A 14,794-nucleotide genomic window follows, 5' to 3' on the forward strand; every position below is an offset into this window, starting at 1 on the left:
TTTTAAAGTTCTTGGAACTGACTATGAATACAATTAGGCAAGTTAATGAATGGAACTTCAAAGTTTACATCACATACCATTCATTTGTTCCTCAGTTTTTCAAAGTAAGAGTGGCAAGAAAGACCAGAGGGATAAAGAAATACATATTTATTTATATATTTATTAAACTGTTTAAACTTTTATTCACATAGCAACAATTATAATGCTCAAAATGGTCAGTGGCTCATACCTTAAAAGGTATTTGTTTGCTTATTATGTTACATTTAACCTCAGGTATAAGAGTCATAACAAAACATAACACACGCAATTAAAAAACAACCATATTTGAGGTTGTGAAATGATAAAGACGACCGATTCCACGTGTGCTTTACATTGAAATGAAACAAAACAATGCAAGAGCACTTCAATATGAAGTGAACTAACAGGTGACAAAACATTCAGTGAGTGAGACAACAAGCGTGTGCAAAAACAAACAGAAACAAAACAGTTCAAAACAGGTCTACTACTGCCTCGTGTGGTCATTTTGTGTCACTGCGGTTAAATCCAAACAAAGGATTTCAAACACCAAAGTCACAAAATAACATTCAACCTAGGTGATAAAGGCAGCAGTGGATCAACAACTACTGTGTGCCTTAACATAAAATCACTAATTTATTCCATATAAGGCCGTCTGACGGTGAGATAAAGCAAATGTACACTTATTTATGACGTTTGACTTCAGTTAGCATATGTTTTATTAGGCGAATATGTTGTTGATTGGCTTAAATCAATCAGACAAGGTCGCAGCAGTCAGTGCTACATCAGCCACCTTTTTTCTTTAACAAAACAATAAGCATATGAGTGTTACAGGTCTTCCTTCTTTATATGTTATGTTCTACAGAAGAGGACTAGGGCCACATGAAATAAAGTCAGAATTCAGACTTTTTTCCTCAGAGTTCTGACTTTTTTCTCCAAGTTTGGTCCAAAATGTAAATGTGTAGGACAATCATTAATATTTCATATTATTTTACACATATTCTTCAATCTTTTCTATTTTTCTAATTAATCTATATACATATGTCTGTACAAAAAAAATAATAAATGTAATGAATGTAGTATTCATGTGGCCACATTTCAGTATATACAGGAACCTGCATGCATGTTCTCAATAGTGGGCCCCAAAAGGTTTATATTCGGGGTGACAATATGGGTCTCAAGTGGGTTTGTCTGTGGTTTCCATGGTGGCTCCACCTGTGTTTCCTTTGCTTCCTATGTGGGCAAACACAATGTTACTGAAACCATAAAACCTGCATAATTTGCCCAATTCAAGCCTATGCCTCCTTAGTACCCACTTAGTTCCAGGTAGCCTGGAAAGGGTGCTAAGTGGGCATGAGTTTGGGCCATGGAAAACCCACTTGGGAACCATATTGTCAGCCCTGAATATAACCTTTATGGGGCTCACATGGACATGCTGGCTGGGATTAAGTGAATACAGATAATTACTGTATAGAAAGAAAATCAATAAATACACATGTCTGAAGTACATTAGTTTGTCAGAGTCTCTGTGTGAGTGAGTGAGTGAGTGAGTGAGTGTGTGTCTCTCTGTCTCTACGGCTGTCGCTGGTACTGCTCCTCCGTGGCCGTGTAGAAGTCGCCCAGCACGCTCTGCATGTAATCGAAGGTGGGTCGATCTTCGGGTTTGTTTTTCCAGCAGCTCATCATGATGTCATAGAGCTCGGCGGGACAGTTGTCAGGTTGCGGCATCCTGTAGCCACGCTGCACTGACGTCATCACCTCACCTTTGGTCATACCTGAGGACGACACCAGCATAAAAACATAACAAATCCAATAATTTGGTGGACCACACCCTAAATGCTACTGTGTTACTGAAGGGGCGGTAACCCACATACAGATGAAAGGAATGAGAGGGTCTGTCTGGGCTAGTAGGAACATAAAATGTGGAAATGCATTTTTTACTTTAATTCCTCCAAAATTCATCGGATCGCACTAAAACTCATTCAGGTCCTGATGGGCACACCAAGTTGCTGAGTTTTCTTGGATGGCAAAGCCCTAACAAATTGCACTCAAAAAGCAAGAAAAATAATAAAAAAAAAGATCATAAAAAGGAATAATCAGACCAGATACAATATATAAAAAGTAGCTTTAGGAGTAGGAGGTTAAATATAATCTCTTAATTTAAGAGGCAGTGGATTCTGTGCAAATGAGATTTACTTGTATTTCCCCAGCTAAAAGAGAAAATACAATTCACCAGTAGAAGGCAGCAAAGCACTTCCTTATTATTAATTTTAGTTCAAAAATAGAAGCTTTTGTCACTGTAATTAATGATGTTTCCTTTAAAAAGGGGAATGCAGCACTAAAACAGATGTGGTTCTACTTTGAACTTTAAATAAATCTCTATGACGTCAGGGTTTGACAAACAGACACCTGTTTTAGTGTTGTGGCTGATCAGTGTTAATGAGTGCATGAAAAGGACAGTCGTACAGTCCACTTTTATAATGTTTACCTGGGTATGGAATTTTTCCAAAGGTGATGATCTCGTAGAGCAAAACTCCAAAGGACCACAGGTCTGACTTGATGGTGAAGGAGCCGTAGTTGAAGGCCTCAGGAGCGGTCCACTTGATGGGGAATTTAGCTCCTGTGTGTGGACAACACACACACACAGAGTTGTGAACCAAAATAATTTAGTTTTAATTATCTTTTGTTACATGGAGCAAAGAAACACAAGAATATTCATATTAAAAGCATCTGAAAAATCTTAATAATAAAAGAGAGGCTGAAAGCTGGATTTTTTCACCACTGAGTCAGAACTGAAGAAGACTCTTAGATGTGAGGTCTAACTTATCTCTAGTATTTCAGATGCCTACAGTCAACCACCAAAGACGTGTGAGAGGAAATAACACTATGTGGTTTTAGCCATCGGAGAAACTGCTCAGTGCGGTGCGTGTGGGTGCCCATGGTGACAAACTGGAAAATGAAAACAAAAGTGTGTGGCTTGTCACCTATGATACAACGTTCTTTTCAGAGAAAAAGTCTCTTCTTGCTCCTAAATTACAATCACAACCTTTCACATAAGTGTGCAGGGACAGCGTTAGGTCACTTGAACCAGGAAGAATCCTCTTAAAATGTAGACACACACACGTTTCCTGATTGTAAAAAAATGCAAACACGCAGCAGCGTTACCCTCTCTGGCAGTGTACTCGTCGTCCTCTATGACTCTGGCCAGGCCAAAATCAGCTATTTTACACAGCAGGCTCTCAGACACCAGGACGTTCGCCGCTCTCAGGTCCCTGTGGATGTAGTTCTTCTTCTCTATGTATGCCATGCCTTCTGCTATCTGCAACAGCAAAACAATATATATATACAGTACAGTACAGTATACATATACACATAAATATATGTATATATATATATATATATATATATATATATATATACACAGTTAAAACCAGAAGTTTACATACACTGTATAAAAAGACACATGCTTGCACTTTTTCATATGATTTCATGTCAGACAGTGAGAAAAAGAGCATATGTGTTTTTTTATACAGTGTATGTAAACTTCTGGTTTCAACTGCATATATATATATATATATATATATATATATGTATATATATATATATATATATATATATATATATATATATATATATATATATACTGTATATATATATAATGTAAGATAAAATGTGGAAAAACAGCAATAAAAGTGTAGGGAAATGAGTAAATAATGAATATATTGTGGACATTAACTCAGACACAACAAATGTTATGAGGAAAAAAGGTGTGAATGATTATTTATAGACTGATTAGATACACCTGTGGGGGAGACAAAGAAGCTAATTTAATCAAAATGTAATGATAAAAAAACATCACACCGATTTCCAGGAAATGTCATCAGGGCTATTAAAAGGAATTTCAGCTAAAAATATGTGTTGACCAATTTGCTAAACATATGACATACGAGCAAAGCAACAGACTGTGTGATGTTTTAAGCCCAGTCAAAGTTATCATTATTCTATTGGGGCTGAATTGAAACATTAATGAATTTTCTCATTAAAAGATGCATTCATGTGTCTTCTACAGTAACACTCTTAATCTAATAGCCCTTATGGTGATTTATGACCGTCATTATTTAAAACTGTTTTGCTGTCGACCTTATTCCAGAGTAGGTCCGCCTGCTTTTACAAGAAATTCATATGTTTATAAAATGAAAGTACTTTCCCAGAACATATGAAACCATCTTTTTTCAAAATCGCTCTTCCCTAGCTTCCCTCTCAGTGAGGCCCTGCAACATTGCAAAATCTTTAACAGCAAAGAGTTCCATTTTCACTTTTAGGCAAATGTTCCTCTATATAGTTCATCAATGGAAACTGTGAGTGAGGCTGTGAAGATGGAAAGAAAGAAAGAAGAGGAAGCAGCATTTGGTGGTCAGAGTGTAACTCACCTGTGCAGAGAAATCGATGAGTTTGGGCAGTTTCAGTTGGCAGCCTTCATTACTCTTTAAGAAGTCTAGTAGGCTGCCTAAAGACAAGAGAAAATAAAATATACAATGTCAGTATCTTTAACTGGTGAGTGACTTTACGTCTGCCTCCATTTCAGCTGTGAGACTGATTGTTTTCTGAATTGTTCAGATTTACCTGAACGTACCCGTATTGTATGTCTCAATACGCTGATGACACTCGCATTTATAATGAATGTATTAATGTTTTCAAATAACTTAAGCTTATTTTGCTGCTGTGTTCATTGGAAGTCACATATGTCACACATATTTTTTTAGAAAACTGAAGTTGCCCATATTGTGTTGTATATCACAATATGCCGATGACACTCCCGTTTCTAATGAATTTATCAAATTTTCAAATAACATGAGCTTATTGTGTACCTTTCTCCATATATTCAGTGATGATGTAGATGGGCGCCGTCTTGGTGACGACAGCGTAAAGTCGCACCAGCCTGTCGTGGTGTAGCGTCTTCATGACGTTGGCTTCATCCAGGAAAGCTTCAGTCGTCATTGTGCCTGACTTCAGGGTCTTCACCGCGACTCTGGTTGTGTTGTTGTAGTACGCTGGTTGTGCAGACAGGGAAAAAAACAGAACATCAGTATGTTCCCACAGGGCAACAACTTCTCCCTTCACTGCATTCAGGTGTCGCTTCCCATTTCGACTGGTTTTTATGAGCAGCTACTCACACATAGTCAGGATCTTGGGTAAAAACTTACTGTGCTTTGCAACACATGCAACACTTATTAAAAGGTGCACCTAACACAATTTAAATTAGGTGTATGCTATGTTAAGAATGTTTTGTAAACCATTCACCCTCTTGAACCAACACCCATACAAAAAAATCTGTGTTTAAGTTTGCAGGGATACAGGAGCTATTGGTCTACCCCTGCCTCTATCGGTACATATTGGCCACTTAGTTCAAGTTTAAGTTTCTGAATGAAGGGTTTTTAACAACATAAATGACAAAATAACTAATTTGAACTCACTGATGGAGGCAGCAGTGAAACAGAAACTCCTTTGTGCCATTGCATAAAATCGCTGATTTTCTCTATGGACTTTGGTTTTTGGAAAATGTGATATTCTTAAGATATTGTATGGTCAAAATTTGGATGCTGACTTCACTACCTCATACAACCACATGTTCTCTATCACCTGGTCTAGCAGGATCTTTATTTCCTCCCTAGTCATGAATATAAATCATCCAACATAGTGCTACACCACAATAGATTGTGGACGTGTGTAGGTCACTATCCCCAAAACCTCCAATGCAAATATTCCTTCTGACTCCACATTTCCTCCATTTATTGTAACACCGACAACATTTACATGTGATCCTCCTGGGCCAGTTTATAACCACAGAGGCATGCGTGCGCACACATCTGTCTGTGTGTTCAGGGAAAGTATTTTAAGAACATTATTTTCACCATAAAATGTGGAACACACCTAATGTCAAACAAAAGAGGGAAGTTACAGGAGGAAACATAACTTCTTCCCCATTCACTTTATTCCTGCTGGAGTGCAATTACAGTGAGTTTCACTGATGGTAAACTACAGTGGCAGCATCACATGTCACACGACACATTTCCGACTTCAACAAAGCGTACGAAACAGATTCTAGTCAATATTACAAATTCAATTATTCCATGTGTCCAAGTCTCTGATGGACAATGTGTAAATGGGAAACAAATAGCATGACTTAGAGAAGGGGGTATAGCTCAGTGGTAGAGCATTTGATTACAGATCAAGAAGTCCCCAGTTCAAATCTAGGTCCTCCAAAAACAGTATAAATATGGTTCTGGTTTTTTTCCTGTAACAGGAGGGTCACCAGTTCAAATCCCAGGACAGGTCAAGGGCTGGAGCACCCAACGACCACTGCCATTAAATACAGATATTAGGTTCACTATCACTAATTTATGTGTGCAAATAAAACACTTTCTGATCTAAATTATTGTTTGTTTTTTCCCCAGTACTCACCCATCCAGACTTCTCCAAACTGCCCCGCTCCGAGTTTCTTCACCATCTTAATGGACTCTTTGGAAATCTCCCACGCATCGTTATGCCAAGGTTTCTGCGCTTTGGGTTTCAAGCATGGTTGTTCCAGTTTACGACACAGGCCGTCTGCTTTTTCTGGAAGGTGCGCACACACACACACACACACACACATATATATGCACTCATATAGACCCACCGAGTATGGAGGACGAAAACTGACTTATGTATAAATAAATAAATAAATAAATGCATAAATAAATACAGACAAAAATAAATAAATGCATAAATAAATAAATCAATAAATAAATGCATGAATAAATAAATAAATAGAGGAATAAATAAATAAATAAATAAAAGAATAAATAAATGCTTTACATTTATTTCTACAGTTCTGTTCAATAACATTTATTTATTTATTTCTGTGTCCATATGTTAATGAGGTAGGAGGTCCTAACCTCAGTCAACAGCATGATTGGCTACAGGAGTGTGCTCAGTTCAGGTCTACTGCTTCTGCCTTACTAGCAGTGCTGAGTCGTGTACAGGATGATGTCATCATCGCCCTAATTGACCATAATTGACCATTTGCCTGATATAACCGCATATGCACTGTGACACGGCACAGATATCAGTACTGACACATATCAGACATAACTTATGTTCAGTGTGCGAACTATACCGGGGCTTTCGGGGAGGCTCACGTATATGGGGGGGGGTGGTTGCGGGATGGATGCTTGCGCGTGCCTCAGAGGGCTTTTATTTATTTATGCTTTTATTTATTTACGCATTTATTTATTTATTCCTGTATTTATCTATACATTTATTTATTTCTGTATTTATTAATCTGTGTTCAATAGGAAACAGCTTGTAGAAAACATTATGGTTCTTCCGTTTACTGGTTTATACTCACTGTGGTAGTGTTTGATCATGATGTCAATGTCAAGGAATGAGATCTTAGGTGAAATGTAGTAACCGCCATTGTCCAGCGTCCTTATTTTATAGTGTTTTACTGAGTCTGTCTTCTGGGCGTCCAAGTCTCTGATGGACAACGAGTAACTTCCTGTGAGAAACAAACCACATACAAGACACACGGGAGTATAGCTCAGTGGTAGAGCATTTGACTGCAGATCAAGAGGTCCCCAGTTCAAATCTGGGTGCTCCCTAATGAATATGACTTTGACTCTGGTTCACCAGCTCAAATCCCAGGACAGGTCAAGGGCTGGAGTACATTCACTTGGGAAAGTAATGCGTGTCTGCTCTTCCTACCTTTTGATGTTTCACTTTCCCTGATCAGGTAGGAGCCTGGTTTGTTTGCCGGAGCCAGCAGTTGTCTCTCGGCGTCCTTCCTTGTGATGTCCTTGAAAAACCATCTGCAATAAACAGCAAACGCATGAAAACACATCTAAATATGTTTATATAATTGTAAATATATAAATATATAAATATGTAAATATAATTTCAGGAGATAGGATTGCACTAAATCAGTGATTACCAAAGGCTGGGTCGGGACCCACAGATAGGTCACGGGATAATTTTTTAGGGTCCCTCAAAACAGTTGCAGAATTTTTCCAAAGTTTTCGCAAAGATTTATATAAAACGTGCACAAAATTAAGTCTTACTGGATTTACTGTTGAGAAACTATACTTTGACCACATAAATCCATTTGATGCAGCTACTCACTCCTTTGTCTCCATGGTGTCTACTTCAGCAACGTAATTGGCTGGGATGTATCCTTCTTTGTTGGTTGTCAGTGACTTTGCCCTCCACCACTCACCACATCTGCAATAATATATCAAACAATAAGACCGGGGGTTAATATTGATCACTGGTCAAGATCTGTCCTGCCAAGAAAGGGCTCCAAACTTACTTGGAGCCAGCATTTCCAGCTGGCTCCAGCACTTGGAGCCAGTTTCCACTGGTGACTGCCTGGAATAGGAATGATACCCTAAAGAGTAGGAAAATGGTTCTGGTCTTTGTAAATTTCCCCACTGTGGGACAAATACATCTTATCTTTATTAGCTATTAGTGCTATGTCTACTAGAGATATTTCATAACCATTCAGATATAGTCAGTTTAGGTGTGGAACAACTTGGGGTTGAGTCATCGGCATATAGACTAACAATTGAGCATAACATTTGCCGTACCCTGTGCTAATAGGACTGCAAAGCAGGCACTAACACAATCCTAACAGTTCCTAACAAAGTCCTAACAGGTCCTAACAAAGTCCTAACAAAGTCCTAACAAGTCCTAACAAAGGTCCTAACAGGTCCTAACAAAGTCCTAACAAAGTCCTAACACCTCCTCCGAACACAGAAAAGAACGTTCCTAACCAGAGGGGCAAAAGAGCCAATCAGATTCTGAGAAAACTCTGGGTGGGCGGGATTCTGCTTTTGAAACTTTTGACACTCACTCATTCATTCATTTTGAGGTGGAAAAGCACCTTGTAAAAAATGTAAATAATTTGTAGAACTTACAGTATTTGTTAAGATTTTTTTTTTATTTATGTGAAGTGTTAAATCATTTATTTTAAGTGTTAAATCATTTGCAAATAAAAAAAACAGTTGCAAGTTCACAACCTGTAAAAATATAGTTGCATTTTGCAGCTTTTTTTAAAAAAAAAGAAAAGAAGGGCAAGCAGTTGCAAGTAAAATAGAGTTGATTTGCAACTCTAAGAGGCAACACTATTATTGCCTACTATTATTATTATTTAATAATAAGAGAAACCTCCTGGTTAAATAAAGGTTAATTAAATAATAATTAAAGTCCTGACATGCACACATCATTCACACCGACACATACATCACTAATGTTGATATTATCTTTTTTACGATTTGAACCAAGTCACCAAGTGCAAATCAAATCAGTCCAAAGGTAATTTTTTTATGGATTAATTTTACTGTTTGCTTTGACATTTTGGTGATGTTATTTTTTTTTTAATAGCGTTTTGGAATGCTTTGAATAAAGTTTATTTGTTTGATTTTTTTGAGACTACACTGCAGGAATATGAATTTTAGAACTAAATAGTGATTTTTGTGACAGAACATCTGATAGTATAAGAATTAAAGCTGAATTTTATATATAAATAGTGATTTTTGTGATAGAACATCTGATGGTATCAGAATTTATGATGAATTTTATATATAAATAGTGATTTTTGTGATAGAACATCTGATGGTATCAGAATTGAAGCTGAATTTTAGAAATAACTCGTTATTTTTGTTATAGAACATCTGATGGTATAAGAATTTAAGATGAGTTTTAGTAATAACTGGTTATTTTTGTGAAAGAACATCTGATGGTATAAGAATTTAAGATGAGATTTAGTAATAACTCGTGATTTTTGTGAAAAAACATCTGACGGTATAAGAATTGAAGCTGAATTTTAGAAAAAACTCGTTATTTTTGTGATAGAACATCTGATGGTATAAAATTTTAAGATGAGTTATAGTAATAACTCGTTATTTTTGTTTAAAAACATCTGATGGTATCAGAATTGAAGCTGAATTTTAGAAATAACTCAGTATTTTTGTGATAGAACATCTGATGGTATAAGAATTTAAGATGAGTTATAGTAATAACTCATTATTTTTGTTAAAAAACATCTGATGGTATCTGAATTGAAGCTGAATTTTAGAAATAACTCAGTATTTTTGTGATAGAACATCTGATGGTATAAGAATTGAAGATAAGTTTTAGTAATAACTCGCTATTTTTGTGATAGAACATCTGATGGTATAAGAATTTAAGATAAGTTTTAGTAATAACTCGTTATTTTTGTGATAGAACATCTGATGGTATAAGAATTGAAGATAAGTTTTAGAAATAAATGGTTATTTTTGTGATAGAACATCTGATGGTATAAGAATTTAACATGAGTTTTAGTAAAAACTCGTGATTTTTGTGAAAAAACATCTGATGGTATCTGAATTGAAGCTGAATTTTAGAAATAACTCGTTATTTTTGTGATAGAACATCTGATGGTGTAAGAATTTGGGGTGAAATTTCTCTTTTTTCTCCTTTTCTTTTTCCCTTTTCCCCCTTTCCCCGTTTTTTTTCTTTTTCCTTGCCCCCCTCTAGCAGTCCCGCAGAGGTATCAGGGTTGGACTTGAAGACTGTGATGTTGCGTCAATGTAGTTTTATGATTTATACAATTCCCTGAAATGATGACAATACCAATATGACTGTCTTTACAAGAAAAACGCTGTGAGCAGGGTTCGAACCTGCGCGGGGACACCCCATTGGATTTCAAATCCAACGCCTTAACCACTCGGCCATCACAGCTCGCAACACACTATTGAAAAGTGTTTTTTTTTTTTACACACAGTAAAAAAAGTTTGGGATAGTAAGTAGTATGATATTTCCTTCCTCATTCTGGCTTTATCCAAGTTTACCGTAAACATGGCATAATTTCAAGAAATGACTTCATACACATGAACCCCCCCCCCCCCCCCCCCCCAAATTACTCTAAATGCTGTAGTACATATATATATACCTGGCCTGTATGTGGCGCTGTGGTTCATTGTTTTTAAAAAGTTTTTTTTTTTTGGTTGTATTATTTTCATTCTGGGACCCTTTTCCCAAAAATTGCATATTAGGATTCCATGTGGATAAAACAAAGTTGATATGATACAAAAATGTTGTGTTTTCAACTAAAGTCATTGTCCTGTTCTGATATTTCACTCATACATATTAAAACCATAAGTGAATGCCAGTGTGTCAGGGTTGAATGTGAAAGAGTGTCGCCTGATGGAAAAGCCTCCATTTTGTAGCACGTGTATCTTTCATCTTTGGTATTGATTTTACACGGCGCCTTAGGCTATATCATTAATGACTGATAGCATTTCTGAAGACACTCACTCCTCCAAGACATTCATCTTCTCTCCTTTCTTGAACTCTAGATCTTCCGAATGCACGGCCTCAAACGGGTAAAGGGCAACCACAGTTTTTCCAGAACCGCTTTGCTCTAAAAGAGGAAAGAGAAAAAAAGATATTGACAATTGAATTAATATCAGCATTTACATACAGTATTTAGTGAATCAGGAATACCTTGCATCTTTTGAAACACCTGACCAGGCAGCAGGGAGTTATTCTGCAGAAGAAAAGAAATCATAGGGCATTTCTCAATCTGTATATCTCAATTATCAGATGAAGAAGTTCTGTTTATTGTGAAATATCTGAATCACTGCTATTCAAAATCAGGAATAAAGACAGGGTGAATCTGAATAGTATGAATGTTTATTAAGGAACTGAAACACTTCACTTTTACGACACACAAATGTACCATATTTGCCCAGCTGAATTCTGACCACTTACTATTTTGCTTTTCGTATTGGAGGTGGGGTCCCTGACATAGTGCGTGGGGTCGGCATGTACAGTCTGCTGCCCGCTCTTCCCCTCCACACCTCTGCTCAGACCTTCACTCAGCGTGGACTCAATGCAGCCCATCGTGTCTGCACAAGGAAGTGAGAAAAAGGAAGAGAGAACCTGACTATTTGCACATTTTTTGGGGACTGCAAAAGCAAACAACACTTTGCGTATGGACGAACAAAGCTGGCGATCAGTCACCTGACTTAGTGACAACCCTCTCTATCACTGAACCACCACTGCCCTAGAGGTGTGTTCATGGCAATTGCAGAACAGTAAGGACTTGAGCTTATTACGTTTTCCTTGCAGTGTTTCTGCTGTATACTTGGGCTCATGTATCTACACTCACTGGCCCAAAAAAAAGGGTCACATCGTTGGACCGCCTTTAGCTTTGATTACGGCACTCATTCACTGTGACATTGTTTCCATAAGCTACTGCAATGTCATTTATTTCCGTCCAGTGTTGCATTCATTTTTCACCAAGATCTTGCATTGATGATGGGAGAGTCGGGCCACTGAGCAAAGCCTTCCCCAACACATCCCAAAGATTCTCAATGGGGTTAAGGTCTGGACTCTGTGGTGGCCAATCCATGTGTGAAACTGAAGTCTCATGCTCCCTGAACCACTCTTTCACAATTTGAGCCTGATGAATCCTGGCATTGTCATCTTGGAATATGCCCATGTCATCAGGGAAGAAAAAAAATTGATGGTATAATCTGGTCATTTATTATATTCAGGTAGTCAGCTGACCTCATTCTTTGGGCACATAATGTTGCTGAACCGAGACCTGACCAACTGCAGCAACCCCTTACCTATTTGCTTAGTTAAATCCAGGTGGCAACTTTTCTTTTTGGCCAGGCAGTGCATAAATGCAAGGAACATCTGACTATTTATGACATAACTCTCCAAAGGTTTGCCTCAAATTTGGCAGGTGACTTACACTGGGCACCAGTGTGTGCAGTGCCTTCTTTGGCCATTTTTGGATAAGAATGTGCAACAGAGAAAAGAGCCACTTCCACCTCATCACATTATTAGTCATCGGCATATTGAGATAAACCTGCCTGCACCAGACTAGAGGATAATTATCCACATTAAGATTTCAATCTGGCCTTTCCACCACTTCCAGGTAGTGTGAGGGTTTAACTGACACAATTTTAACAGCATTGGAGCATTGCATCAGAGTTTACCTAACATAAGTTTGAACAACAATTTTCTGGCTTGGAGAACTAATCAATTCTACCACACCCACTGTGAGCAGGGTTCGACCCTGCATGGGGGAACCCCATTGGATCTCAAATCCTACGCCTTAATCACTCGGCCATCACAGCCTCTCCCCCATGTAGAAAACTATCTTTTTCGTGGCTGAGCAAATATTTCAGTTTGATGGAACCTGCATAGTTTATGTGGGGGATTTTCTCCACAGACATTTGTTTAATCAAATTGAAGAAAAACCACCAACAGTAGTACATCTGTACAGACAAACACAGTATATATGAAAAAAGTTTGACCAATGGAAAAGCCTATTTTTTATCAGCTTTATTCAGTGTGCATGACGTAGTGGCATCGAGAGGTCAAAATCCATACTGCTTAAGTAATAGTTCTTAATTTGATGTAAAAGGTGAACATTTCTTTTTTGTAAATGAATAATTATGTAAAAAATGTTTTTACTATGGTGTTTTAAACGAGTGGATGAAGATGTGACAGTGAAACAGCTGTGTGGTTTATTATGGTTGCTTTTTGGTTCAATGGCTGTTATATTTATAACTCAACAGTCAGCAAACACCCGGAAACTACACGTCTGAGGAGATGAGGGGTGAACACTCACAGTCACGCTCATACACACTGACTTATTCCTCCTGCACGTACAACAACAAATATAACAAAAGAGGAAAAAAGGAGACAAAGGCAATGAAATAAAAGTATGAAAATTGATAAATATCACCATAGTCAAATTAAGTCAAAATGTGGATTTTCTCAATTTTAATTTAAAGATTAATTTAAGTTTACTATATTATTAGATATTTGAACTACTCCAACCCAATCAAAACCTCTTTAGTGTGTTTCATATTTCTACATTATTGTGCTAATTTGATTTTTTTTTAATGTAATTATAAAAACATGCACTCCAACTTAAGCCAAAGACAATACTTTTCGCATTGCGGACAATAAAAGTTTAACCTAACCTTATACTTCAATCAAATTAATCTGTAATCTTTCTCTACACTGAGAAGAAATCAAAGAACATTTTAAAAATAAGCTCTATTTAAAGAAGTGTTACAGGTAAGATGATCATATTTCAAAGATTGACTTGATAACAAACTGGATTCTTTCACACCTCACATGCATTTGGCCTTACCTCACTTCACCGTGTAGCCACTTCGTGGGTCAAGGAAACAGTTAATGCAATGTTTTTTTTTGAGTCTTGCAGTCCTCAAATTTCCTCCCTGTGTTTTTCATTAGACTTGACTTTTTAGACTGATGTCTGACCGGCGGCTCAGCCACTTTACATGGACTGTTAGAGTCAGCCGTCAGAATGAGGAACTTATAAACAACTGGCAGGGGATTTTCTTTTTTTTTTCACTGAAACTTCCTGGTACAATTGTCTAATGATTATTTGCATCCTCAGCAACATACACACACAGAACACAGGCAGAATCCACAAAGCAAAGCAAACTGAAGATCTTTCAGGCCTTTCTACGAGTAAAACACATCTGATTAAATAGAAATCACTCATTTCAAATCATTAATATTAGTTTCATTTCAACATATTTGAGCAAATTGCATGTTTTAGTGCCAGGCGTGATAAATAAACCTAACCAACCGCACCACCTAGTGGTGAAACAACACAAGGGGCCAATTTACTGTGATTCATTGTTTTAATTTGACCTTGTTTCACACAAGAAGTAGAAAACATGGATATGGACAGACAGACAAACAC

The 14,794-nt window shown here is 37.3% G+C and overlaps 1 protein-coding gene and 3 non-coding genes across 4 annotated transcripts; 1 reads left to right on the forward strand and 3 right to left on the reverse strand.

Annotated features, from left to right (window-relative positions):
* Window positions 1-154: 154 nt before the first annotated feature.
* On the reverse strand, window positions 155-14,631 carry lyn (LYN proto-oncogene, Src family tyrosine kinase). Its single transcript, XM_058641582.1, has 13 exons — window positions 14,213-14,631; window positions 11,806-11,942; window positions 11,539-11,581; window positions 11,350-11,455; window positions 8,173-8,271; window positions 7,759-7,862; window positions 7,403-7,552; window positions 6,478-6,630; window positions 4,884-5,066; window positions 4,446-4,522; window positions 3,181-3,334; window positions 2,504-2,635; window positions 155-1,790 (listed from the first exon to the last, which is right to left on the reverse strand). The coding sequence occupies exons 2-13, from the start codon at window positions 11,935-11,937 to the stop codon at window positions 1,588-1,590; spliced, it is 1,536 nt and encodes a 511-aa protein (XP_058497565.1). The 5' UTR covers window positions 11,938-11,942; window positions 14,213-14,631; the 3' UTR covers window positions 155-1,587.
* Window positions 7,584-7,655, forward strand: trnac-gca (transfer RNA cysteine (anticodon GCA)). Its single transcript has one exon. It is a non-coding gene; the product is annotated as a tRNA-Cys (tRNA).
* Window positions 10,692-10,773, reverse strand: trnas-uga (transfer RNA serine (anticodon UGA)). Its single transcript has one exon. It is a non-coding gene; the product is annotated as a tRNA-Ser (tRNA).
* On the reverse strand, window positions 13,103-13,184 carry trnas-uga (transfer RNA serine (anticodon UGA)). Its single transcript has one exon. It is a non-coding gene; the product is annotated as a tRNA-Ser (tRNA).
* Window positions 14,632-14,794: the final 163 nt, after the last annotated feature.

Source organism: Solea solea, chromosome 1 (assembly GCF_958295425.1).
Source record: "Solea solea chromosome 1, fSolSol10.1, whole genome shotgun sequence".
Taxonomy (NCBI): Eukaryota; Metazoa; Chordata; class Actinopteri; order Pleuronectiformes; family Soleidae; genus Solea; species Solea solea.